Below are 27,559 nucleotides of genomic sequence, written 5' to 3' on the forward strand. Positions count from 1 at the left end.
TGACCTTTCCAGCGTGGTTCCCCATCAGCTGCCTGACCTTTTCACATCCAATCACACAATGGTTCAACTGCTGCCTGAATCCCATTTTCACCCTCCTCCTCCTCCGCTCCCAGCCCTGCCCAGCGCCCCGGGAGCTCCGTGACGTGCTGTAGCTCTCAGCCAGGGCTTTTTTAGGCTGATCCCCAACTCCTGCCCTTCCAAAGGGCTCTGCCTGTCCAGCCTCACTCGGGGCATCCCCCTGTGCAGGGAGGGCCCCGTGCCAGGGAGCAGCTTTGCTCTTTTCCCAGCAAAGGTCACAGGAACGTTTGGCAGGAGCGACACACCAACTCTCCTGGCTCGGGGTCCCCTCTGGCCGTGGCCCCGGGCTCTCACAGACCCGCTGGCTCTGCAGGACCCTTGGTATTTGCAAACATGAAAGATCTGTGTACCATCGCAGCTGGCTGGCAGGGGAGCCCGGGATGGGCAGGGAGGAACATCTGCCTCCTTCCCGACCTCGGTCTGAACACCAAACCAGTGGGATGTGAGCGTCAGGAAGGGCTCGGTGATGGGCTTGGTAGTGTCGAAACAAAAAATCCCAGGATTTGGGATGATGATGTGCAGGTAAGAGCTATGGAATCAGGGGCACAGGGCACAGACCCAAATCTGACTCCACAGGGATTCAGGAGGTTTTTATACCCTTCCATTATATAACTGTATTTATTCATTATTAAACCCATATTGTTCTATTGTATGAATTTTGTAGTTTGCATCAGCCCCCCCCCCCCAAACATCGTTTCTCATGATTCTTGGTATGAATAAACAATAATAATGTTCAATTACCAACAATCATTACATTTAACAATCCTATCATTTATGACATGATGACTGTGCAGGTGCAGTTTCACATGATCTGGTGAAGACAAAACCCAACCTTTGTTTCCAGGTCCTACCAGCCCTGGTTCCCTTTCCCAGCCCTGTCCAGGCCCAGCCTTTCATTCCACCTCCCCTGAATCTATTGTCTACAGTTCCACGATTTTTAGAAGCATTTTAGCCCTGTGCTATCATTCTGAGCTCTCTGCCTCTGGAATATCTTCCCTCTCTGTCCCCATCCAACATTTTGCAGGCTTGATTTTACCTCAAGGAATACCAAAGCTTTATTTTCAGTCTTCCCACCTGTGTTTTTGACAGGCTGCTAAAATTGGAGTTGAAAAGTTGTAATTTGAGCGTCTTTGCGAGGGAAGGGAAATGGAGCTGCTTTCTGCTTTAGTCCTTCTGCCTTCCCCAAACATCTTCCTGCATGACTCAACTCCTGTTTTGAACTTCCAAAGATCAGGATTTTTCATACATCTACACTAAAACTGCACAGGTTTCTAAGCAAAGAAACAAAAAAAAACACCTCAAAGTCAAACAATAAACATGATTCGAAAAACGATTTCCCAGATGTTTTTAAATCTCCCAAAATTTTGACAGAAGCAAAAAGAGTTCAATAATTCCTCTTTGGTGCTGTTTCTGAGGCTGCAGCAGTGTTGCTGCACTTTTTATTGTGTATTGTTTTGTCCTTTTTCGGTTTGTGGGTTGTTGTCAAGGGGAATGGATCCAGAAGTTGGAATTCGGCCCTCAGCTCCCCGGCTGGAACCTTGTGGGGAGCAGAATCCCCGCTCAGCCTTTTGTCTCTGGCTCTTGGCACTGCAGGACACCTTGGGTGACTGAAAACAAACCCATATATTTATAAAAACACGCAGGAATCTATCCTACTTTGTGTCAAACAACATTTCCTTGTTTCCTGTGTCTGAGTGTTCCTGAACTCCAGGATTTTGGGATCACTCACAGCCGGTTAAAGGAGCTGTTGTGCTGCCCTTGGGAAAGGGAGAATTCCTTCCAAATCGTGTTTTGTCTCTTTTTAAACTTCTCAGGAGCAATTCAGTGCAATCCTTGGCTTGGAAATATTTTTTTTTGGGATCAGATTTGGGATGGTTTGGAGCACAGGGTCTCTCCAAACACCAGGTGAGGCCGTGCTCAGGGCACTGTGAACTCACCCAGAGCTGCAGGGAATTCCTGGGGGGTTCCCTAAAACCCTCCCGGGGTCTCTGCCAGCCCCTCCAGGGGGATTGCAGCCCTGGGGGGTTTAGGGTGATGTTTTGATGTCTGTAATTAATTGCAACTGTCCGTTCTGAGTGTGCTGGATGTTGTGTTCTGCACTTTTGAGGGCGGTTCTGAGAGGGAAGTAGGGAAAGAAGAAACCAAATCTGTTTTGAAAAACAGCTTTTCTTTCTTGGTTTGGTTTTTTTTTCAGGACAGTGTGTTTGGGGTTTTTTTGCTTTTAGTTAGTTTAGCTAGTTGAGGCAAAGAAGCTTTCTGGACTGGTGTTTTTGGGGGGTTTGGGGGGTTTTTTTGGTTGCTTTTTTGTTTGGTTTGTTTGGTTAGGTTTTTGGGTTTTGTTGTTGTTTTTGTTGTGTTTTCTTTTTTTTTTTTTTTTTTTTTTTTTTTTTTTTTTTCTTTTTTCTTTTTTTTTTTTTCTTGAAGTGTTTAAATCTGTTCCAGACTGAAAAACCCAGAGGAAAACTGCAATTTTGCATTTGTGGCTTCTTATTGGGCTTGGACTTTGGTACTTTTTAGAGCTGAAAGGACTGGGACTGATAAGAGACTGAACAAGCTGAGTTAACTTTTGGCAAAGACTTGGAGTTTGCTCTCCAAAAGAACCCCATTCAGAGGTTTCCTCCCAAATTTGCCCTAAACCAGGACACCCAGTAATCCCCACTGGCTGATTCACACACTGCATTCAGAGCTCCACCTCCACTCTGAGAGCTCCGTGTGATGTCCAGATGCTCCAAACCCTGTTAAAAGTGGAAAAAGTGAGAGAAAAGCTGTTCACATTCTCAGAGTTTGCTTGCAGCTGGTAAAGGGCTGTGCCAAACTCCAGGGGAAGTGCAGGGAGGGACTTGACCCTCAGTGATGAGGATTAAAAACTCCTTTATTTGAATTTCTGCTTCATATTAAAGCCAGGGGAGGATGAGAATTAAAGAATGAGGTTCCTTTCATTTTCTTACTTCTGAACAAATACAAAAAAATGGATCCAGTCTACAGCAGAACTGAGGAGAAAGAGGCTGCAAGCAGCAGATTGACAGTGTTGATGCCTTAGTTTAGCTTTTATATTTTAAAGTTGTTTTTATTTTAAATATAGCTTTTATATTTTAAATTTTTTAAATATTTTATATTTTAAAGCTTTTGTATTTTAGAAGTTTAGCTTTTCTGTTTTTCATCTCTCTGTAGATGTTTAGTGCAGAACTCCACACCCCACACACAGTGTGAGCTGCTGCTGCCCCACTTTGGGCACACACAACAATTCCTCTCCAGGCCTGGCAGTCAAGGAGCCCTCACTGCCTCAGGCCTCAGAGATGGGAACAAAAGGGAGTTGGGGGCAGCAAACTTGGGCTCAATGATTCATTACCTGGAGCTGGAATTGGGAGATGAACCCCCAATGTGCAAATGGCCCCAACTGATCCAAGTGTGCAAAGCCGTGACCATTGTCCATTTTGGGTGCAGCCCCTGGGGGGCTTTGTCTGCCCTAAATGTACCTGAGACCCTTCCATAAATAGAATTATAAATAGAATTTATTATTTTAATTCTATCTGGCCTCTGTTTTCAGGTCTCCAGCCCAGGCAGGGAAATGATGCTGTGCCATCAGAGGAGTTGGTGAGCACCAAGCCCTGCTGCCATCCCCTCCACTCCCTCCTTTTCCCCATTCCTGAACATCTCTGTCCTTCACCAGGGAGTCTCTCCCGCATCCTCAGAGCTCGGCTGAGCACTGGACTGCTCTGCCCTCTGTTTTTAGGTAACTCAAAAAGCACCAGGGTGACCATCACCACTCTGAGCAAAGCTGCTGCTGCTCAGCCCTTGCAGATTGGTACCTCAGCTCCCTCTCTGAAGCCTTGCAGAGTTCAACATCTCCCTTACAAGACTTCTGGGGGTGACGGGGAGGAGTTGCTGCTGTTCATTTCGTGCCTTTAGGGCAGCTGTGGCCGAGGCTTTGAGGCTGAGCGGAGATGAAAAGTGACAGAGTGTTAATACATTAGGCATTCATTTTGTATCATATTAGTGGCGCTTGTAGTGGGTAAGTGAGATGTCAGAGCCGGTTATGTGCAATTAGGAGCCCACAGCCCAACATCCCGTGGAGGTAACGGGGATGGGCTGAGCAGAGAGTGAAGCCTGGGCCCTGAAACTCCATCCAACCCTGCTGGGAAAGGCATCTGACTCCAGAGAGCTGCCAAATATTTTGGTGGCTTCCCCTGGCAATTCTGGTTCTGAGAGCTTTGGGAGTTTCCGAAGCTGAAATGAACCCCTTGGAAGAGTTAATTGCAATAAAACAAATTCCTTGCAGGAAAGGCAGATTCTGTGGGGTTTGCAGAGGTGAACCTGGGGGTTATTTATTTCTAGGATCACAAGAAGGAATCGAGGCAAGAACAGGGGACTTCAACTCCTCCAGTTTTCTTCCTCTGCCTGCTGCAGGGAGGGATGAAACTCATCACCTTGAGTTTCCTGGTCCCTTCCTGGGCAAGTTTAGAACAAACTGAATTTCCAGGACACCCGGCAGCAGAAAAACACAATCAGCTCACTGCCTTCTGATTAAAGTCTCACACCTTGATGCAAAGGCATAAAAAAGGGAGAGGGAATCCTCAGCACAGTAACATTTTTATTGGGAGTCCTTATCAATCTCTCGAGTCTCTTCCAATCTCCTCAGTTTTCAGAGTTAGCTGATGCAATCTTCTCCTTGGATTTCAGAATGGGCGAGGAGAGATCTGATGGACAAACACTGCTCTGAAAACAGTTTTGTTGCTGTCTCTTTGGGTTTGTATTCTGGATTCTGCTCCGTGTCTGCCTTGGGCAGAGAACTTCATTTCTGTGTGTCTTCATTTGCGTGTCCCTGAACTGACAGCAACAAGAGATTCCCCGGGAGACTGAGGCCTGAGAATCTTCCTCAGACAAAAGAAATCCTAGAAATTCTCACTGAAACCACCTTCCTCCTCTTAATCTTTTTGAAACCAGGCGAAAGGGGTGAAATTTCTGACGCTTAGGGACGGAATGTTTCGGTTTCCTCGCCTTCAAATCTTTAAGGGAAACAAAGCAACCCAAAGATGCCTGGGGAAAAAAAAAGAAAAGGGAATATCAGACAGCCATCGATGCTTCTTCCCTCCAGGAGTGTGAGATGTGCACTGGCAAACCCCCGGCTGCATCACTGAGAGGTTTGGCTGTAAACTGGAGACACCTGGAGAAATTCCCTGATAAAACCGCCCGGACCAAAGGCAAAGGGATTTCACACGTTCCTGTGCACAGGAACAGTGTGAACCATTAAACTGGGAGGTGCAGTGCTGCTGCCTTGTTTTCTGCTCTGCAGTCACCAGGGATGCAAAGCCAGACTCCTGCTGGATGTTTCTTAGGTGCAGTGAGAGAAAGGGAAGCACATCCAGAGCTGCCCGGGAAGCTCCTTGGCTCAGGCAGTGATTCAATAATTTTTTTTTTTATTTTTTTTTTCTTCTGATATTCCCAAGCCTCTCTAGACTTTAGATTCGATGTGGGTTGGTGCTAAAAGTCAACTCTGGCCTTTTCAGAGACAGAATTGTGCCGTTTTATTGCAGGTAGGATTTCTAGCTGCATGTGGTTGCAGGGTTGATTTTTCCCTTGTCTTTAATCCACAAAGGAATCCTTAGGATTTCCCTGAGGAATACTGAACCCTTTCTGCTGGGGCCATTTGATGAACCACCACTAGACACCAGGAATAGTGAATCTTCTCACACAGGGTGTGCACTGAATGGTGTTGGCAAAACCACCCCACATCCCTTTCCTGGGTCATCCAAGATTTCCTAAGGAAGGACTCCTGGGCACTGTTGATATTTCTGCTGGTGAAGCAGCACCAGCCCAATTCCAGCCCCACTCCTGCTCAGCAAACCTCCAAAAACCAGAGGCTTTGCTCTGTGAAACGTTGTTTTTCCTGCTCTCCCTGAGCCTTGCTCGCTCCTCTGCAGCCTCAATTCCAAACCCTCCACGTCACCCCTTGGAAACTCTTGGAAAAACTTGGAAAGTGCGGCGTGCAGGACTCTGTTTGCACAGCCTCCCCCAGGCTCAGCACATGTGGTTCCAATTGCAGAGGCTCTGCAGGGCTCTGTGGATCCGGATGGGGCTGGGCTGACCCTTCCCTTCCACCGCAGCCTGTTCCAGGGAGGAGGAGCTCCTCTCATCCTGCCTCTCTCTCAGGTGACAGCGAGGTCACCTGTGCTGTGACACTGACCTCGGGCCACCTCCCTCGAGTCCACTCCTTGAATGAATCTTCCTTGTAGGTTACTCAATTCTCTGTTTTTCCCTGAATCACAAAGGAGTGTGTAGATTCAGCTATCTCAGAAATGTATCAGAGTCACTAAATATATTAAATTAATTCAGTTGTCTTTACGATCCAGTTCACATCCAAGTTCTGTGAGGAGATTTGTATCGAAAACTATCCCAAAACACAGCGGGGGAAGTCCCAGGGTAATTTGTTGCAGGGTAAAAACAATCGCTCTCTCTCTCTCACAACAGCCTCACTGAGACTTTTCAAAGAAAACTTGGAAACAAATTATCACATAAAGGCAAGTTTCCCCACCCGCGCACCTGCCTCTGCAGGTCGAGGCTGGCTTCCCAAAACCTTCCTCTTGTGAAAAACAGAGTTCATTTTCCTGGTAAAATTTAAGAAATAGGTTTAATAATAATAAAAACAAAGACAATTAGGAAACAGATTAAACAAAAAGAAGTCCAGCCAGGCTGGTGACTTGGCATTCAGCAAGTCCACAACCTGCTATTTCAGAGGCTTCTTTAAATACGCTTTTTATAGCATCAATCTTGTTGAATATTCATATTTTTCCACAAACCAGTTTCCATATTCCAGGAGCTGTTTAGCCTGGCCCCTCCTTGGGTTTGCCTTTTCAGAGCCCGTGTTTTCCTGGGCTGTGTCTTCATTGTCACCTCCAGCCTGGGCCTTGATCCACACTTTCCTCAGATGGGAGATGCTGATGGTTGGTGTGTCAATAGCAGGGTCTTCTTTACATGTTCACTGGGTGTTATTTTGATTAAATAGACAGTTTAAGAGTATTTTATCAATAGCAGAGTCTACTTTACGTGTTCACTGGGTGTTATCCCAACCAAACACAGTTTAAGCACACTACATCAATACAACATAACTTTCTAATATAACACACATAGTATTTATTTCAGCATTTGTGAAAAGCCAATAACATAACTCTATGAATGCTAGGAGACCAGCTCCTTAGTGATTTCACCTTTTTTTGAGAACAGGCTGGGGAAAGGGGCCTATGGAGGTGTGTGCACACCACCGCTGGGTCCGACCCCGTGTGGAGGAGGAGGAGGATGTCATCTCTGTCAGCCAGCAGCTCTGGGCCTTCCTCTCTCTCGGGAGTCCACATGAAGACCCTGCTGGATTCAGGTCCAGGGTCCCCATGTCACTCCTGGCTCACTCTGCTTGGTGCTGAAGCTGAGGAGTCCTGACCAGAGCCTCGATGTTGTCCGATGTCCCCTCTGGTGAGGAGTGTCACTTCAGCTCTTTACCTGCACAGGGGTCTTGGCTCGTTGTCTTTAGGGGTCTCCACTAGATAAATTCCCTCTCCCCTGTATCCATGGGATCCTGGCATTGGAGTACTGGGTGAGGCCATCCTCCTCCTCAGGGTCTCGGGTGGTTTGCTGTCTCAGAGAGGACGGGAGCAGCGGGGGCCTGATCCCATGGTGAGGGAATTTACACACCAACTCACCCACACAGCCCACCATCCTCGTTAACTTATACCATAACTTTGGACCAACTTCCTAACAGATTATTTTCTGCGTTAATACATTTATAACGCTCTCCTTGTGGTATCCAGGATGCTTTGGCTTTGCCTCCAAACTCCCGCAGCCCGAGGCAGCGGAGGGCAGGCAGCGTGCTGGGGCCGGGCTGGCCTCACTGGGAGCACTGGGAGCACTGGGAGCCCTGGGGAGAAGGTGACCCTTGGCCTGTGTGTGTGTGCCAGCAGGGCCAGAAGCTGTCCCAGGGCACAGCCTGTGCTCCCTCGATGAGCCCCGGGGGACCGCGGCCGCCTCCAGCCTCCCGTCCCTGGTGCGAGGAACGCGGCAGAGCTGTCTGCAAGGAGACGCTGCCTGCTGTTTGTTTTGGCCTCAAACGCTGTCAGGGTGGCTGGTGTGGTCTGAGCATGAGTGAGGCTGTCGACCTTTCTGGGCTCTCCTCAGAACTCCGGGATAAAACAACACAGCTTTCCCTCGTCCTGCTTTACCCGCAGCAAAACAACAAAAAAAATAAAACAGGGGAAGAGAGTGCAAGGGGACATAAAAGCCTTCGTGTGCCTGTGTCTGTCATCGCTGCTGAGCAGCACCACTGGGGGAACATGTTTGGTCTCTCCAGAGTTTAATTTTGAGGCTCACTGAGCCTTAAATACATGAGTGTGGAGCTCGTCTGCGGAGTCTCCAGCACTTCGCTGCTGTGACTCCCGAGTCACGCAAGCGAGTTTCACTCAGGATGTAATTCCTTGGCCATAAAAGTCGTTGTCAGCCTCCTGCTCCAGCAGCTAAAAGCCCAAATCTGCTGCTTGCAAAACACTGAGAGTTTTTCTCGTTAGCTCTGGATGGGGGGTGAGCTCTCTGGTTTTGTTTTTTTTTTTTTTTTTCATAGAGGAACTTAGTAAATCATTTCCTATAAGACTCCTGCAAGATGAGACTCCAACAGATGTGAAACATCCTCAATTCCTGGCACGAGGGAGTGGTTCAGAGCTGTAACACGGCAGGCTTTTTGGTTTGAACTCCCAAACACATTATTGCTGCACATGCCTTATTTAGACACATTCTGTTTGCAGGTTCTTTGATTTTAGCACAAAACAGCGAGGAAATGAAGGATTATCCAGCTGAAGGAACACTCCGGTGTAGTTCTGTGGATGTTTATTCTCTCTGGGCTGGTTTAAGAAGGAAGTTCTTGCTTATTTGGGTTGTTTTTACTAAAATTAAGTGTTTCAGCAGCTCAGGTCTGGCTGAGAGCAGCTATTACATGGGATTCCTGTGTGCACTGAGGTGTTTTTTTTTCCAGCAGCCTGGGTTTTGGGAAGAGTGGGTGAGTCAGGACCACAGGGCCAAACCTTCCCTCCTGGAAAGATGCCATTTTCCCTCAGAGGAGTCCCAGAGACGTGAGGATGACTTTCAGGAGGAGCCCAGAGAGCACTGAAGGGAGAACTCATCCTCAGGGGACAGTCCCTGCTGTGGGGAGGACGAGCTGTGCCCTGGCACCAGGGTTTGCTCCCTGCTCCTGTCACACCTGCACCCAGGCAAGGGTTTGATCCTAATGAACAGCAGCAGGCAGAGCACCCATCACAGGTGAGCTGGGAATCGTTCAGACAGGGCACAAACTCCCTGTGTGTGTGTGGATGCCACTGGAATTCCTGCTCTTGCTGGTGCGTGGAGGGAAGTTTTCCTCAGCAGCAGATTCCTGAGTCACTCCCGACGTCTGGAGCTGCAGGAAAATCACAGGTCGCATTTCTGCCCCATCCCTGGACATCAGGGATGTTCTGTTGCAAATCTCACCTTTGCTAAAAAGCCAAAATAAATCCTAAAAGTTGTTGCTGAAGGACAGACTGCTTAGATGCTCCCAAAAAGCTGAAATTGTTGAAAACCTGTTCTGGATATTCACATTTTAAGTGAGCTTGGTGTAGGTATGGCTTGGGCTAAGCTCAGAAAGGATTATTGTGCATTTCTTTTACCTTGGTTCTCTGATTCTTTTCTAGGCTGTTCCTCCTAATTCCAGCAGTTAAGTGATACAGCACAACCTATTACTTTTTAAATAGCAGAATCTATTTTTAGCACTGCTCCCTAATTCAAACCTTCTGAACCTAATGAAAGATTTAAGTCTGGAAGCTCTTTAGCTTTTAGGACGGGGATTTGCCTACAAATAAAAACATCAGCAAAGCATTTATTTCCCCTTTGATTCTGCTTGTCTGCTGATGTATATTTGATGTCGGGATACGTGGGGGGGATGTGTACGTACAAATAATGGTAACGGGTATGGAAACGCTCTGGGCTTCAGAAACTGTGGGATCCTGGAAGGATTCAGGCAGGAAAATACTGCTTTGGGGGGACAGAATTTGTGGTAAGACCAAACACAATCTGGGTTTACTCAGCATTGCACAGGCTCCTTCCCTCTGCGCCCATCGCAAGGGGCTGATTCTGCTGAAATTCAAACCCTTTTCTGACACACACTCACAACGAGGAGTCCTTAAAAATGTTGAAATGAGATCTGAGGAATTCCTCAAGCCTGACATCTTTGCTGAGGGATCCAGCCTGTTGTCCATATTTTATTTTTTTTTTTTTTTGAGTTTAAACTCTGCCACGTGAACGAGGCAGAAGGGGCTGAGAGGGCAAAAAACCCCTTTGAGTCCTTCCCCTGGTCAAGCTGGGCACTGTCTGGATGGCTTTGGGCTTGATTCAAATCTTTGTCGCCTCGTTTTCCTTGGAGATTCCAACCGGGGAGGGATGAGGGGATGGCTGTCGGTGGTCTGCAGGGTGTGGGGTGAGTTATTGTCCTCGGAACAATGCAGGGAACAGTCACACAGGGTCACTGCGCCTCCGCTCTGCCACCCAAAGCCTGCAGGACAACGCTTCCAAAAGCATTTAAATAAAAATAATAATTAAAAAAAAATTATAAAAAGAGTTGGGATAAGCAGGAAAACCAATCCCACCTCCTGCTGGAGTCATGGGACAGGAGCTGAGCCAAGCCAAGAGCGGATTCCCGAATTCCTGACAGCACACGGAGCTGCCCACAGGATGTGGAAGGATGAAGAGGGTTTGTTGGGCAAGAACTGCGGAGCCTGCAGAAATGTGCCGCTCCTTTTGGATGGGATTTCTGGGAAAATCATCCCTTTTTTTGTCATCTATTGTGTGCGGGATCCAGCCCCTGAGGCCACCCGGGGCTTTGTGAGGGAAGGTTTGGAACAGCAAAGGGATAATTAAATAAATCCCTCTGCAAGCCTTGTCCTGGGCAGTGCTGCTGGAAGGGGCAGACGTTCCTCTTTTACATGAAACTTCAACCGGAGAGAGGGGAAAAATAATTATTTTTCTTTGGATAATAAACGCTAGAAGGGGCCTGCATCCTTTTCCAGCTCCTTTTCCTCTCATGTGCCATAAATTCCTGCACATATCTACACCTAAATCACCATTTCATCCCTGTTTGCTGTAGAGAGCAGAGCCAAAATGTGGGAAATGGGAGATTGGTTCGTGGTGAGGTGTCCTGGGATTTTTTGTAGATTTTGGGGGTTTTTTGGGGGGGGTTCTTGGGTTTTTTGGTAGTTTTTTGTGTAGTTTTCCTACCTGGCTCTTATGTTGGGTTGTTGTAAGAGGCTGTTTTATGTTTCTTTCAATGTATGGGTGACTGGGAGGAAATAAACTGAGATTCCTGCCTAGAGAACCTGCAAAACTTCAACTCCTGTGGGAGTTTTCAGGCGCTGGTAAAGAATTAATAAGGATTAAAGAGACAAATTAGGGAGTTTTAAATAAGAATTTTTTCCCCTAATAATGTTATGGAAAAGTTTGCACGGTGTGTGAGTTTGGTTACTGGCTCAGTGATGAATCAGCTCCGAATTATTTCAGACTCTTTGGAAAAAAAAAATATAAAGGTTGTTCTGGGAATTTGTCACTATTCCACTGGAGCCTCCCTGGTTTTTCTCCCCATTTAGATCGTGAATTTTGATGATGAATTCTTCCTCAAATCTACAGATATTTCCTGGGAGCAGCAAGAATCCCTCTATGGTGTAAACTCTCCTAAACTCAGCCTGTCTAAGCCAGAAAGGGACAAAAACTCTGCTACAGCGTGGCAAAAGATTTATAATTTTAGTTTATATTTTACACATATGTATCTATAAAATTTAATTTTCCTTTATATTTTACATATATATAAATATATATATATAATATAAATAAATGTATATTATATAAGCTAGAATTATAAATTTAGTTTATATTTATATATTTTTATATATATAATTTCCTTAAGTTTTTAAGGAAACAACCTGGAGCAGGATGAAGTTTTAAAGCGCAGAACACCTGCGAGGTCGCGCAGGAACTCTCAGAGCTCCACAGGGTTTGGAAAACGTCGCAAATGTCGTGTGAATGTCCCTGTTGCGGTGTCTAATTAAGGTTATTGATCAGGGATGTAGCGAGTGTCGGCGCTAATGAGGGCAGCCCGCAGCAAGGGAAAAGCTGGATTCATCCCGGGCAGGAATTCTAATTGTATTTGGCAGCTGGAGCTTTGAGAGCAGCGAATCCAGCGATAAAGTGGATTATTTTTCCCTTTAAAGAAAGCAGCTAATGTGGCTGGAAAGGAGCTTTCACTGCCAGAAGGTCAGGGGGAGAGCTGGAGCTTTGGCTCCCTAAAATCCTGGGGTTTAATGTGGGAGGTGACAATTCCCGAGAAAGTGTTTGGGAAGGATAAATCAAATATCCAAGTGTCCAAATTTTGGGTAGTTAATGTAGTAGGTGGGAATTCTTGAGAAAGTGTTGGGGAAACATAAATCAAATATCCGAATTCAGGGTATTTAATGTGGTAGATGGTAATTCCTGAGAAAGAGTTTGACAAGGATAAATCAAATATCCAAATCTGAATTCAGGGTGTTTAATGTGGTAGATGGTCATTTTTTGATCAGGAGTTTGGGAAGGATAAATCAAATATCCAAATCTGAATTCAGGGTATTTAATGTGGTAGATGGTCATTTTTGATCAGGAGTTTGGGAAGGATAAATCAAATATCCAAATCTGAATTCAGGGTATTTAATGTGGTTGATGGTAATTTTTGATCAGGAGTTTGGGAAGGATAAATCGAATATCCAAACCTCAGCAGCTGAGGGATGGTGGTGAGAACTCAGAGGCAGTTCTGAGAATGGGAGCAGGAAGAGGAGGAATTTTCTAAAAGTTGGTCCTGCAGAAACGGAAAAAAATGAGGGAGCATCATGTTGGATGTAAATTTTCTGTCTGTTTTTCACTCGAAGGCTCAGGATCCACAGTTTAAACAGCATAAAAGCATATAAATAGCATATAAAAACATTCAAAGTTTAGGAAGAAATCCAGCCTGTGGAACTGGAACCTCTCATGCCCCTGTTCTGTCCTCCCAGAACTGTGTGTCCAGTCACACGTGGGACTTCCCAGTGCTCTGAACTTCCCCAATTTTCAGCAGTTTTGCAATATTTGGCCCAGGAAGCAAAATATTTCCTCCCACATCATTTCACAGGCAGAAAAGAAACGGTTTCAGGGTTTTGCCTCGAACAGCAAAACTGCAGAACAGCTTCACAGTGCCTTGTGAACATTCACACCCCAAAGGCAAACGGCATCAGTGTCCCTCGGGAATTGGGTTGGGAAATTCTTGATTTTGATCTGGGGGATCCCTGACCCCAATGCCCGTGACTTTGCCTCCCTCTGGTCTTATGGGTCAGTTTAATTTGGGTTTGAACTTTCCCCAGTGAGTCCACGATTACGAGAGATGGCCAAGGCCAAGGATCGATCGTGGATTTTTGCTCCATTTTCACATAAATTCAGAATAAAACCTGGAGCAGACGGTGCCTAAGGCAGTGCTGCCTGCACATCCCATTTCCCTGCGGTGCTTCATCTCCCGGGCCGAGTTTTAGGGCGTTCACGTCCGTTTTGGGGGATTTGTCTCTCATTCCAAGGGCTCTGCTTCCCTCTAGCGGGATCGCTTGACACTTCCCTTTTTATTTCTTTTTTTTTTAGATCCTGACGTATCATTTTTGACAACTCACACTTTTTTCTTTGGCTTTGCTATTCAAAGTTACTTCCCAATCCTACTTATCCCACGCTTACGTTTAACCCTCTTCTTCCCAGGCTGTTTTCTTATTCCTGAAAGACATAAATATAATCCAGTGTTAGGGAAGAGACTCCAAGCCTTTGCCAGACTTGGGATAAATTGAAGTTATTATGGGTGGAAATACCGCTTTTGAAATCAGATAATTCAAGGTGAGGGCAGAGCTGGGGAGGTGACGTGAATTTTGGAGGGTGCCACTGCAGCACTGCCAGCTCAGGAGTGCGCAGCCATCTGCTCCTGCTTCAGCATCAGTGTGAAAACGCCTGGCTTGGCAGAGATGTCTCCTGAAATCAGCTGCAGGGAGCCGAGCCGGGGGCTTTGCCTGGATGCTGTGATGAAAATGAGGAAGAATCCAGCAAAGTAGAATAGTCCCTGGGAAAAATTGGGATGGTCTGCCTGGGGAGTGGTGGAGTCACCATCCCTGGATGTGTTTAAGGACAGACTGGATGTGGTGCCAGGGTTTAGTTGACGTGTCGGGGCTGGGTTTGACTTGATGATCCTGGAGGTCTCTTCTGATGCTGTTTTACACCACAACGACACGAAGACTCTGACATCAGAAGGCTGAAAATTACTTTTATTTTTCGGATGTGTCTCCCTTTTACACCATTTCACACAGCCCAATCTGATTGGTGACACAAAGACAAACCTCTTCACTGCCATTGGTCAGAGCAGAGGGACATCAAGAAGTCCTTCCTAGGGAAAGAATCATGAACAATTTGTTGTTACAAAAACATTTCTCCTGTTTACAGAAAATTCCCTGTGAAAGGAATTTCAAAACACCAAAACACCTCAGGCACAGAACCAGGCCTACAGCCTCTTCCAACCTACACATTCTGTGACTCTGATTCCGTGAAAATAAAAACCCCAAAAACCCACCAGAGATTCACCCCAGGCTCTGAGCACTGCCATTTGTCTTGCAGCTTCCTGTTGTGTTTGGCTCTGCGAGGCTCAGACTGAATTCAAGCGAGTGGCCGAGGAGAACGTGACCCTGCCCTGCCACCACCGCCTGGGGCTGCTGGAGCAGGGCAGCCTGGACATCGAGTGGCTGCTGCATATCTCCGAGACCGTGCAGAAAGCGGTGGGTTTGCCCAGAGAATCACTTCATTTCTGCCCAGCCCGCAGTTTAACAGCGCTCCAGTGATGAGTTGTGCAGTTTTTGTTTTGTTTTTTCTGATGATGAGAGCAGCATTGAGGAAACAGAGCTGATTTAGAGGGATTTAGGATGTGGAGAAGTTATTTGATATCCACACGTGCTGTGCTGGAACAGATTGTGTTACAATGGATTTCTTTCTTTCTTTAATGTAGTCAGTCTTCATTAGATCAAGTTCAGGCTTTCAAAATAACCTTGGATTTTGCAGGCCCAGTTCTCAAATCCTCGGTTTCAGTACAAAACACAGCAGTTTAGTCCTTACAAAAATTAGGTCTGCAGCGACTTGAATTAGCACAGCCAAACCTCCAGACGGCTTTGAGGTGCTGTGGCATAAACTGCTGCCTGTTGTGTTAGTGTCCAATATAAATCTCCAGCAGAAATAAATCCACTTTTTGCATCATTCTCAGACTGGAAACCCTGGTTTGCTTTCTCACCTTGCCGCAGGCTTCCTGTGTGACCTTTGAAAAGTCACTTAACGGGGATGTGCAGCTCCTGGGAACTCCTGGATTTATTGTTCCATGAGAAAATAAAACAATTCAGGGTTTGCTCTGCTCCTCAGGTGATCACCTACTCCGGGGGCCGTGTTTATGATGACCTGAACGAGGAGCAGAAGGGACGCGTTTCCTTCACCTCCAACTTCCTGGCTGGAGATGCTTCCCTGCAGATCATCTCCCTGCAGTCCAGCGATGCGGGGAAATACATCTGCAAGGTCAAGAACGCCGGGCAGTACGAGTGGGCTCGCATCACCCTCAAGGTCGTAGGTAAGGACAATTCACTGTTCTCCCAAAGGGAACAAGAGAGAAATCCAGGCTCACTTCCCGGGCAGAGAGCTGTTCCAGCAGGGTAGAAATACACAGAACCTCCAGGTCAGGTTTCAGTGCCCAACTGACGCTGTTTTACACCACAAGGACACAGACTCTGGGATTCAGAAGGCTGAAAATGACTCCTTGATTTTTGGGCTGTGTCTCCCTTTTATACCATTTCACACAGCCCAATGTGATTGGTGACACAGAGACAAACCTCTTCACTGCCATTGGTCAGAGCAGAGGGACATCAAGAAGTCCCTCCTGGGGAAAGGAATGAATAACAAAGTTACAGCTACAAAAACATTTCTCCTGTTGACAGAAAATTCCCTGGGGAAAGGATTTCAGAATCCCAAAACACCTCAGGCACAAACCAGGGCTACACAAAACTTTCTATCTGCTTTTGCCATTTTTGCCTTTGCCATTTTTGGCAAAGGACAGGCCACAGGAAGAGCCGTAAGAAGGGGTTTGAGGTTGGTGTGATTAAATGCAAGCCCATCCTTTCCGAACGGTGGCTCTGATCTCATCACCCACGGCAGGCTGATATCCTATCTGCCGGCCATCACCTCCTGCTGGGCACTGGCACTTCGTGTCCCAACACCCCGACCTGATCCCAGCCCGGGGAGGTGACAAATGAGCAGCTGGTGTTGGCATTTCCCTTCCCTGACTCCAGCTCATTGCTCGGCTTTTCACACACTCTGTGATCCCCTGGAAGGATCTTGCCGGGTGCTGTGGGCAGAAGGAAAAACTGGAGAAGTGAAAAGGGGGGGAAAATGTTCTGGAAATTGTGCCTGGAAGAGGAATGTGGTGATAAAAGTCCACTGATTCAAGTTACCATGAGGCAAAGAGTGTTAGAACATCACTGAGCCACGTGGCTCCTCTGTGGGGTGGCAGCTGAACCCCTAAAAACCTCCCAGTGAGTGACCTAAAGGAGCTGGAGAGGGAAGGGAAGGGAAGGGAAGGGAAGGGAAGGGAAGGGAAGGGAAGGGAAGGGAAGGGAAGGGAAGGGAAGGGAAGGGAAGGGGCAAAAGGAAAGGGGTTTAGTCCCCTAAAGCCATCACTGGTGTCATTCCTTAACCCACTCAAGAGAAGGCAGCTCTTGGAAGCTGTTTACATGCCAAAGGAAGGGTTTCCAGTGAGTAAACTGCTGTGTTCTCATGAGCTGCCTTCTGCCCCTTCTAGAGAAGCCGTCCAAGCCCAAGTGCTGGCTGGAGGGGGAGCTGCTGGAAGGGAAGGAGCTGTCCCTGCAGTGCCGCTCCGCCTCGGGCACTGCCCCCATCTCCTACCGCTGGCAGCGCCTCAGCGAGGAGGACGAGAGAGCCGAGCACCTCCCGCCCAACTCCAGAGTCAGTGAGTTCAGCCCTTCCCTCCGAGCTCCGGGACCGCTGCGGGGAGGTGATGGAGATGCTCCAACCCTCCTCCCACTGCTGCGGCTGCACCCGGGGGGATGCTCCACCTTTCCGCCCTTCTTTCCCCTTCTTTCCCCCTTCTTTCTCCCTTCTTTCTTCCTTCCTTCTTCCTTCCTTCTTCCTTTTTTCTTCCTTTTTTCTTCCTTCTTTCCTCCTTCTTTTCCCCTCCTTTCTTCAATTTTTCTTCCTTTTTTCTTCCTTCTTTCTCCTGTTCTTTCTGCCTTTTTCTCCTCTTCTTTTCTCCATCTTTCTGTCCTTCTTTCCTCTTCTTTCTCCCTTCTATCTCCCTTCTTTCTCCCTTATTTCTCCTTCTTTCTCCCTTCCTTCTTTCCTCCTTCTTTCTCCCACCTTTCCTGCTTCTTTCTCCCTTGTTCCTTCCTTCCCTTTCTTCTTTCTCTCCTTTCCCCTTTCCATCGCCCCGGAGTTGCCCTGACCCCAGAGATCAGTTCATTCCTCAGTTCACCGCCCTCAGCTGAAGTTTCTCGGTGTGTCTGACCCTCCCTGGTGGCGTTTATCCCCCTGCAGACATCTCCAACCCCGGGCAGGTGCTGCTGAAGAACCTGACCCAGATGAGCACGGGGCTGTACCAGTGCGTGGCCACCAACGAGGCGGGGCAGGAGAGCTGCGAGGTGCAGGTGACGGTGCAGCGTAAGTACAGCCCTGGGCGGGGAATTAACCCACAAACACCAGAGATTCGTGTCCAAAATGGAAATAGAGGAGTCCTGGAACTTAAAGGAATTATTGGAATTCCAATAAAGGGAGAGTGATGCTGGTTTATATCACAATAACACAAGGCTCTGAGATTCAGAAGGCTGAAAATGACTCCTTGATTTTTGGGAGGTGTCTCCCTTTTATACCATTTCACACAGCCCAATGTGATTGGTGACACAAAGACAAACCTCTTCACTGCCATTGGTCAGAGCAGAGGGACATCAAGAAGTCCCTCCCGGGGAAAGGAATGAATGACAAAGTTACAGTTTACCGAAACACCTCTCTTGTTTACAAAAAACTTCTCTGGGAAAAGAAATTCAGAAAACTCAAACACGTCAGGAACGAAACCAGGCCTGCAGGAGAGGCCATGGCGCATTTCCCCTGGGGTCTCTCAGGGTTTTAGAGGACTCAGCCTCCTTTTTATCCCAATTTCCAGCCACATTTCCCTCTGTCTTTCCCACTGGCTGAGGCACTCGAGAGGTCCAGACTTCCCAAACCACCCAATGCAGACCCCTTCTAATGGGTACCCCCCTTTTTATTTTCCTTGTGTCACTCAATGGAATTCCTATGGATTATATGGTTATTCCCATTGTTCCTTTCATCCCTCAGTATCCAGTTTTATTTATCAGCAGACCCACAGTTTGCCTGTAAAGACAAATCTCTCTCACTCCTTTCATCAATCAGTGGGATCCTTCCCACTGTTTCCTTTCTCAGAGCTGGTTTTATCTCCCAGCAGCTCCACAGTTTGATTGGAAAGAGAAACTTTCACTCCTTTCATTCCTTTCACCCAGAACGGTGTCCCTGCTCCATGGGGGACACTTTCCTCCTCCTGGAAAATTCTGTGCTGCTCCTTTGCCTTTCACACTTCAATCACATAAAACACTTTTCATTTATTGCACTTTTGATTGGCACAGCAACCCCTCACAATGATAACATCACAACCTGAGCCCAAACCATGGCTTTATCACTTGAGATGCCTGGCTCTGTTAGAAACGTTGATTTTTCGGGATGATTCATGAAATACAAGCAGGAGAAATGATAAATCAGAGGTTCTTCTGGCTGGAGTGATTGCACAAGGTGACTCTCGGGTATGAATCCTCTCTGTGGATATTCCATCACTCCAAATCATTTATTTCTTGCACTTGGGGCAGCAAAATATCTACAGGTAGTCGGGAAGGACATGGAATAATTCGCAGGATAAAAAGTAACTTTTGACATAGCTGGGTTTTAATCGGGTTTAGCCACTTGTGTCCTGAACAGCAGAGATGAAAATCCCCTGATCAAACCCACGGAGGGCGTGTGCAGCTCTCAGGGTGTCCTTTACACAGCAGGAAAAGGGTGGAGTTTACCACCCCAAACCCAAACAATGGAGGGGAGCAGGTCTCAGAGCCGGATCTGCCCAGATAAGGCTCCCAACAATGAGGTCTCCTCTTGGAGATTCCACAGCTTTGGAAGTTTTTTTTTTTTTTCCTGCCCAGCCAAGCCTGAACGATCTGGAATACGGAATAAGGAAAACCGGTTTGCCTCGGGCATGCTGAAGTAAAAACGTCCAGGCAGCTTTTATGGCAATTGAACTGAACTGGTTTAAAACCTCACTTGGCTTTGCTAAACCCTCCGGAGGGACTGAGCTTAAGGAAACAACTTTCAGCCAAGCCCAACCTGACCACTTTTATCAAAAAAGGCTGATATAAACTGTCAGTGAAGGGCCCATAATCCAGGGGAAATATGCTCTCGTTACCTTGGCTGGTTTGGATGAAAATTGCCCTGCACAGGAGGATTTCCTTCCCTCCTTTATCTACCTCAGGCAGGGAAAATTTCTCCACATTTGAATAATTCATTCTGAAGGTGGGTTGTAATCATTCAAGGGGAGTTGAAGGGGAAAAAAAATCCTCATGAGGAAACATGAATAGATCAAACATTCCTCTGCCTGGTGCCGCGTTTCACACGTGGGCTGCCCTGGTTTTGTATTTTCTATATTTTTATGCCCTTTGAAGGGGATTTTCCCTCCTTATTTCAACCATGCCCCAGAGCTGAAGGCACAGCCCTTGTGGTTTCACCTTTGCAGAGGTGATTGCTTCGCTCCCTATCAGCTCAGCTTCACTGAAGATAAACTGGTTCAACTTCTGTGTGGAGACACACCTCAAAAAATAAACTCCAACGTTCTGAGAGTTAAAAAAAAAAATAAATAAATCAACTCCAGCTCATCACCCTGAGCTATAGCCAGTGCTGAGACTTGTAGCGTGGACTAGAACATGGGTTCACCACGAAATTTGGTGGGTTTTTTTGGACAACAGATGCCCAAAATATCAGCATGATCGCCGGGGCAGTGTGTGGAGTGGTGGTGGGGCTCTCCCTCCTCTTCCTGGTGGTGAGGCTGACGATAAGGAGGAAAGAGAAGAAGAGATACGAAGAAGAGGAGGCACCGAATGAAATCAGGTAACGCCTTTTATTTAATCCCACCTCCCACGCTGCCTTCTCGCCTTTTCCCACGTCTTTGCACCACGGGTTTCACGAACTATAAGCAGCTTTAAGTGCCTTCAAAAGTTGTTCTAAAAAGCTTTTAAAGTCTCGGGTGAAAATTTCTTGACTGTGAGAATCTTTGTGAAGACTTTCCAGTAAATTAGATTGAAGTCTCCCCTCCTCTCCCCCAGTAAATCAGCACAGAACTCAACCCACTGCTCTCTCTCACATTTGCAATTTTGGTATTTTGAAGCATTTGCATACTATTTTATGGTGTAAAACTGAAGCTGCTTTTCCGTTGTGGTTCTGAGAGAGTTTGGGGGCACTTTCCTTTCCTTCTTTCTTTTCTATTTCTTTTTCTCTTTCTTTCTTTTCTTTCCCCCTCTTCTTCCCTTCCTTCCCCCCTTCCTTCCCCTCTTCTTCCCCCCCCTTCCCACCTTCTTTCTGCTTTTCCCCTCTTCTTTCCCCCTTCCTTCTCCCTTCTTTTCTCCCTTTCCACCTTCTTTTCCCCTTCTTTCTTCCTTTTTTCTCCCTCTTTCCACCTTATTTTCCCTTTCTTTCTTCCTTCTTTCCCCCTCTTCTTCCTTTCTTTCCCCACTTCTTTCTCCCCTCTTCCCACCTTCTTTCCCCCATCTCCTCTCTTCTTTTCTCCTTCTTTCTCCCCTCCTTTTTTCCCTTTCTTTCTTCCCTCTTTTCCCCAATTTTGCCCTTACAACCTCAGCTCCTCTTTGGCCCCCAATGAAGCCACATTCTCTGAGCCCTCCTTGTGCCTGGGGAACAACTGTCCCCTGGGTTTAGCTCAGGGTGAGGGCAGAGGGGAGCAGAGGGGAACACTGACTCCTGTCCCTGGAGCTCATTCCCTGCCCCTGAAGTCCCCGAAGCAGAGCTGGATGCAGCCTGAACCTCTCAGGAAGGAAAGAGCTGCAAAGATCTGTTTCCAGGAAAGAGTTTGAGCCGCTGCTGCCCTCGAAGAAACAAAGCCTCCATCCGTCTTTCTGTCTATTTGTGCGGCCGCTGGCCTCGTGTGACATCTCGGTAATCCCTTCAGCTGCTGATGGCTCTCAGATGGCACAAAGGCAGCGTCTGCTGATTTCTTCTCCTTTTCCTATTCCCTTCGCTTTCACATCCTGCCTCTTCACTCTTGTATCACCCTTTCACTCCTGCCTGTTACATCATCCTCCTCTCTCTGCCAGGAGCCGGTTGTGGTGCTTCTCTGGCTCCCCACGGGGGTGGTTTGGGTGGCTGAAGGGATGGTTTGAAGTGGCAGAACAGGTCTGAGGCAGCCCTGCCCAGGTCGTTTCTCGTTCTGGGTGAGGATTCCCCAGCAGACTGCTCTGTCTGCGCTGCTTGCTCCGACACATGGCACACACAGAGCCGGGTGTGAGCAGCGTGGGTTTATCCCAGATTCATGCACCAACAATGGCGAGTTTAACCCATGAAGTTACACAGCAGAGAGTTTGGATATTTTGCAGGATATTAAATTAAAGTCCCTCGCTTCTTTCCCCAGGTAAGTCAGCACAGACCTCAGCCAACTGTTTTCTCTCACATTGGGGATTTCAGTATTTTGAAACATTCACATATTCTTTTATGGTGCTCAATTAAAGCTGCTGGTCCGTTGTGGTTCTGAGATGGTTTGGGGTGGTTCCTTTCCTTTCCTTTCCTTTCCTTTCCTTTCCTTTCCTTCTCCTTTCCTTCTCCTTTCCTTCTCCTTTCCTTCTCCTTTCCTCTCCTTTCCTCCTTTTCCTTTCCTTTCCTTTCCATTTCTTTCCTTTCCTCTTTTTTCCTCTCCTTTGTCTCTCCTTTCCTTTCCTTTCCTTTCCTTTCCTTTCCTTTCCTTTCCTTTCCTTTCCATTTCTTTCCTTTCCTTTCCTTTCCTTTCTTTTTCCTTTCCTTTCCTTTCCTTTCCTTTTCTTCCTTTCCTTTCCTTTCCTTTTTCCTTTCCTTCCTTCCGTTTCCTTTCCTTTCCCCTTTTCTCCCCTATTGTTTCTCTTCTTTCCCCTTCTTTATCCTCTTCTTCCTCCCTTCTTTTTCCTTTTCTTGCTCACTTCTTTCCCCCTCCTTTTTCCTCATCTTTCTCCTTTCTTTCTCGGGGTTTTTGCCTCTTTTTTTTCCTTTCCTTTCCCCCACTTTTCTCCCTTCTTTCCCCCACTTTCCCCCCTTCTTTCTCCCACTTTTCTCCCCTCTTTCCCCCTTCCTTTCCCCCCTTCCTGGCGATCCCTATTCCCGAGGGGTTCCCGAGCCTTTCTGCGCTCTCTGATGCCCGTCCGCGCTCCTTCTCTCGCAGGGAGGACGCGGAGGCGCCCAAGGCGCACCTCGTCAAGCCCAGCTCCTCCTCCTCGGGCTCCAGGAGCTCCCGCTCGGGTTCCTCCTCCACCAGGTCCACAGCCAACAGTGCCTCCCGCAGCCAGCGGACTTTGTCCACCGAAGCCACTCCTCACCTCACCCCGCCGCAGTACGGCCAGCGGCCGGCGGACAGGAGAGAGGCGGAGGCGAAGAAAGCGGATTACAACAATCCTCTGAGGATGGGAGCGGTGATGGTGCCCGCGCAGAGCCGCGCCTTCCAGACCGTGTGAGCATCCATCCTCGGCAGCCGCACCTCACAGCGCACCGGCCACTTCGCGTCCTTAGGCTAGTTCTCTTCATCCTGCTCAGTTTAATCCATCTGAGATCACTCGGGATTATTCGCACCGCCAGAAGCCCTCCCCGCTCAATTCTTTCTGAACATCTCCCAGCACTGAGGTTCTGATTTAGAGACATTGGAGGGAAAAAGGGAGCTTCTTTTTAAATTATCTTTCTTTTTTTAATTATTATTATTTTTTTTTTCCTTTGAAAACGGAACACTGAGCATTTAAAACCTCACGACAGCAAAGCGCTGTACGAGTGAAAAGAAGCCAGACCTCAGGATTTTTAAAAAGGGATCAACAAGAGACTTAAAGATGCATAATATTCCAGAGAGGTTTTGTGTGGAGGGAGAAGTCTCTTGGACTGGTTTTGGGGAAGTTTCTCGAAGATTTGTTGTCTTAAGTGAAGATTTTGAGGCTGAGCGTGTCCAGCCTCAAAGGGAACTGACAGGTGCTTCACATTTTCTGCATTCAGTGAAATACTGGAGGCTGCAACTAAAGTGGAGATGAAAGGATCACTCCCAAAGGACAAGAGATGCAGTATTAAGGTGTCTGAACTAATCTCTGTACTAAAAAAAAAAAAAAAAAAAAAAAAAGGACATTTTTTTGCCAAGAAAACAGAGGTGCTTTAATTGCCAGAATAAACTTAAGGCCAGGAGCCTGACTCTGCTTTCAGGGGCAGCACTGCAGAGCCACAGGTCCCCAGTGAGGGGTGGCTGTGGCTGATGAGCCTTAGACAGAGGAGAACAGGGCACTGGGAGGCAGTGCCCCAACGGGGAGGGCACCAAATGTACCAAAAAAATCCTGGACGGAGCGTTTGGAAGAGCTCTCGGTTATTGCCAGCTGGAGAATGGGCCAGGTTTGGGGGGAGCTGTGCTGGAGAAGCCTTGTGGAAAGTTCTTCCCCAGAATGAACAAAAAACCACCCCCGAGCTGACCCCCAGGGAAGGCCTGGAGGATTCCCTGGCAGAGGAAAACACACCTGGGACAGGTAAAGAAGCACAAAAAGCTGCTCCCATTAGGAAATCTCAGTGTGTGTTGTCCCACTCCTACACCAAACGCTGGCCCACGTGCCAGAGCTGAGGCTTAAACCTTTAGCAAGACTCTTAAAACATGGCAAGAATTGTAAAAAAATAAAAACAAAAATACTGTTTGTGAGCAACCAGGTTAAGTGTTTCCACGGAATATGAAGTCAGGAAAGGATGGGAGGTGGGGGCAGATGCAGAATTCTGTCGTTGATATTTTCCTCTGAAGGACTTGGCTCTGACCACTGCTACACACAAGACACTGAGCTTGTAGGTTCTACATTCCTGTATCCCTAGACTGGTGATTTTCTGTTTAAAAGATGAGGGTGTTTGGGTTTGTTTGGGTTTTTTTCCCCCACTTGAGGGAGGGAAAGGGTTTGCCCATCTTGTGGAAAGAGCCTACAGAAGATGGACGAGCACAGAAGAAGCACAGACCTATAATTCTTTCACTCCAAGATTGTCATTAATCTCCTTTTCTGACTGTGCCCCAGAATTCTAATTTCTTTACTTGACATCTTTGACAACCTGATCAAAGCCGAGCCCTGCTCAGGCTGTTTCCATATGGGAAAGAGTTTTCAAACTTACCCTAAACTGTGTGAGAACTAGGAATAGTCACTCAAAATCCCATTGCTTTCTCTAGCCCAGGTTTAACCCTCGGCAGGACAAGTCACTGATGCTGTGCAGGGGAAACAACCCCAGATTTAAAGAAGGGAGACCTGCTATGAGGTGTTTTTTGATAAGCTGCTCCTTTCTGTGACAGCTGCTGCTGGTGGATTCTGTGTCATTTCACCCTGGATGCTCCAGGAGCACACCCCTGGATCAGCTGTGTGGCTGTCATTCCTCTGCACTTGTTTTTTGGTGATTTTTTTTTTTTTTCCTCAGCCCTGAAGGCTCAGACACTCCAAAGCACTCCCAAGCTTTTCCAGAGCTGGGAACATCCCAAAGGCAGGAATGGGATGGTGAAAGCAGCTTGTGGGTTCTCCTGTGGGTGCTCGTTGTGCTGCATCTGAGGATCCTCACGCCATGCACAGACCCAGGAGTGTTTTTTCCGTTCCTGAGCCTCCAGGAGCTCCTCACCACAAACCCAGGGTGACAATTCCAGCAGCTGAGCTGGCCACAGCCTGAGAGCCAAAGGCTCTGGGGCAGTTTTGAGTCAGAGCCCAGACTGGTAATTAGGTGAGTGGAGGCTCTGCAGCCTGCAGGGAGGACAATTCACCCTGGCAGGTTTTGCTGGAGCCTTTGGGCAGCCCTGGCAGCCTCTCCTGCTGGGAAACCACTCCTTGTGCTGGGAGCTGCCTGCTGGAACGGGCTGAGAGCTTTGGGGGCCTGGGGGAAGGTCAGGCAGAGGTGAAGTGGCTGGAGCCTGCTCTGGAGGATCAATCCTGGCTGCTCCAAGCCCCGGTGGAATGGAATCTCCCAGCCGTGCTGGGATGCAGGCGCTGTCCAGGTATCTGCTGCAGCCCACACATCAGTGATCCACGGGGAAGGGAAAAGTTCATTCCCCAAAGGGAACAGGAGAAAAGGATGATCATTCCAAAGGTATTCTGTTTTCCAGCCGAGCAGGAGTTGCACAAGGGAAGCAAATAAGCCAAACCCCGTTTTGTAAAATAGTGTATTAAAGCATTTACTGTCATATACCAGCTATTACTTGTGTGATGAAATGCCTACCACGTTATGTAGCTTTTTTGTTTCTCAGCAGCTCAACTAAGCTTCCATCTCTGCTACCTGCTATGATTGGTGTACTTGTACTGTGTCTGAACAACTCAGAGGAAAGCAAATATTTATTATTGATTCCTTTGAATCAATGATTTCATAATTTTTTTTTTTTGGTTGGTTGTTTTATAAATAAAGGTGCTGCAGCTGAAGTGCTGCAGCTCAACTCAACTCGTACCGTTTTCTGTGGTGTGATGTGTTTCATGCTGTCAAGCTGAATCCAAGGGGGAAAAAGAAAAAAAAAGATGGAGTTAAAAATACCATTTTTTAAGCTAAGCAGGCCTATGTGCACATTTGCATGGGAACTGTGGGGAAGCTGGGCTGTTTCTCCTGGGTATTTTTCAGTCTAAATTAGGTGGCATTCCACAGAAGACGTGAAACCCTGGGTGAGACATGGATGTAAATGTGGTTTTTATCTTCCGTGCAGCCCTTTCACCTGGGACATTTTGGCTGAGCACGCGGGTGCTGGAAGCCAAGCTGGTAAATAAATAATGCCAGCAACAACAACCCTCGTGTGGCTTCACCCTCGCCCTGCCGTGACCTTCCTGCTGCAGCAACACACGTGCTTGGCTTTCCTCATGGGCTCCGAGGTGAGGAGGAAACCTTGAGCTGCTGTTCAGCCGGCTCAGATCTCCTCTGCAGATAAACCTCGGGAGGCAGCTCACAGGAATCGCCAGCCAGGGAGCCCGGGGTGGGATTCGGCGCACCTAAAGGTGCTGCTGGTTGGTTTTTCTCAGCCTTCTCTCACCCTCAGGGTGTTTTGCAGAGGTGTCCAGACATCAGCAATCCTCCTTGCTGAAATCTGGGAGCAAAAGTTGCAACAGAAGTAGGCAGAGTTTCAAACGAAGCAGGGTGACAACACAGTGGTCTCACAGGAGTGTCCTCTGCCCCAATTCAAGAGCAGATTCTGTTCCCGGTCCCACTGGAGTTGATGACATTAAAACCCCCGAGTAGGTGACACGTTTGGAGAGGAGCGGTGCAGCTGCAGGTTTTTGTACAGGATCGGGAGTTTGGGGTTATTTTTAACCCGGAGCAGTTTGTCCTGACACACTGAGAGAGGGGAGAAGCCCGTGGGAAAGGGGAGGGAGAGCCTTGAAAATGTGATTCTCAAACTCCAGCGGATGCAAGCGTTATGTAAATAAGTGTATTTGCTGTGGTGAGCAGGAGGAATGCCTCTGATAATCTCCCTTCTCCTCCCAATTCTGTTTTAAACACTGAAAGGATAAGCAGCGTTAGTTCCTTGATACACTAAATTCGCTCTCAAAAATAACGTTTCAATCCATAATTTGAAAAAAAAAAAAAATAAATAAAAATCCTCCACACTAAACACAGTACTTAAATACTTCCACCCGTCCAGCCTGCCAAGCTTGAATTTTTGTGATATGGAGTAAACGAGCTCCTTTTGTCCAGTTAAACAGCCTCTAATTTCTGCTGGAATGAGTCATTTGCAAACTGCCCTCCTCCCCGCACTGACTCACCGCCGTTTCGGGCTGCCTCCCCTCGCTCTCAGCCTGCTCTGCAAAGTGTGCTTGCCCATCCAAATGTCACTGTGGCATCCCAAGGGGCTATTTTTAGGCCCTACCGAAATTCTGCCCATGGTTTTAAAAAAAAAAAAAGTCCCCTCAAAACCACCCCGAAGGCGAACAGCAATGGTCCCGTGGTGGGTTTAGCGTGAATTACGCTGAGGAGCATCTCTGGAGTAAGCAGGCTGTACTCTGGACAGGGTGGAGTGAGCTCTGCACGCCTCACCTGGCCAGGTGTAAGGTTTGTACGGGGTGCCCTTAGCTCACACTCCACGGCACAGAGCCCC

The 27,559-nt window shown here is 47.6% G+C and overlaps 1 protein-coding gene across 1 annotated transcript in view; it reads left to right on the top strand.

Annotated features, from left to right (window-relative positions):
- CLMP (CXADR like membrane protein) overlaps nucleotides 1-25,920 on the top strand; it is a 51,163-nt gene extending 25,243 nt beyond the window's left edge. The window contains exons 2-7 of the mRNA XM_066334935.1: nucleotides 14,779-14,936; nucleotides 15,568-15,769; nucleotides 16,994-17,161; nucleotides 17,746-17,868; nucleotides 20,226-20,367; nucleotides 22,676-25,920. Coding sequence (XP_066191032.1) covers nucleotides 14,779-14,936; nucleotides 15,568-15,769; nucleotides 16,994-17,161; nucleotides 17,746-17,868; nucleotides 20,226-20,367; nucleotides 22,676-22,964 — 1,082 coding nt within the window. The 3' untranslated portion in view covers nucleotides 22,965-25,920. The remainder of the gene's footprint in view (nucleotides 1-14,778; nucleotides 14,937-15,567; nucleotides 15,770-16,993; nucleotides 17,162-17,745; nucleotides 17,869-20,225; nucleotides 20,368-22,675) is intronic.
- The last annotated feature ends 1,639 nt before the right edge of the window (nucleotides 25,921-27,559 follow it).

This window comes from Sylvia atricapilla, chromosome 23 (assembly GCF_009819655.1).
Source record: "Sylvia atricapilla isolate bSylAtr1 chromosome 23, bSylAtr1.pri, whole genome shotgun sequence".
NCBI lineage: Eukaryota > Metazoa > Chordata > Aves > Passeriformes > Sylviidae > Sylvia > Sylvia atricapilla.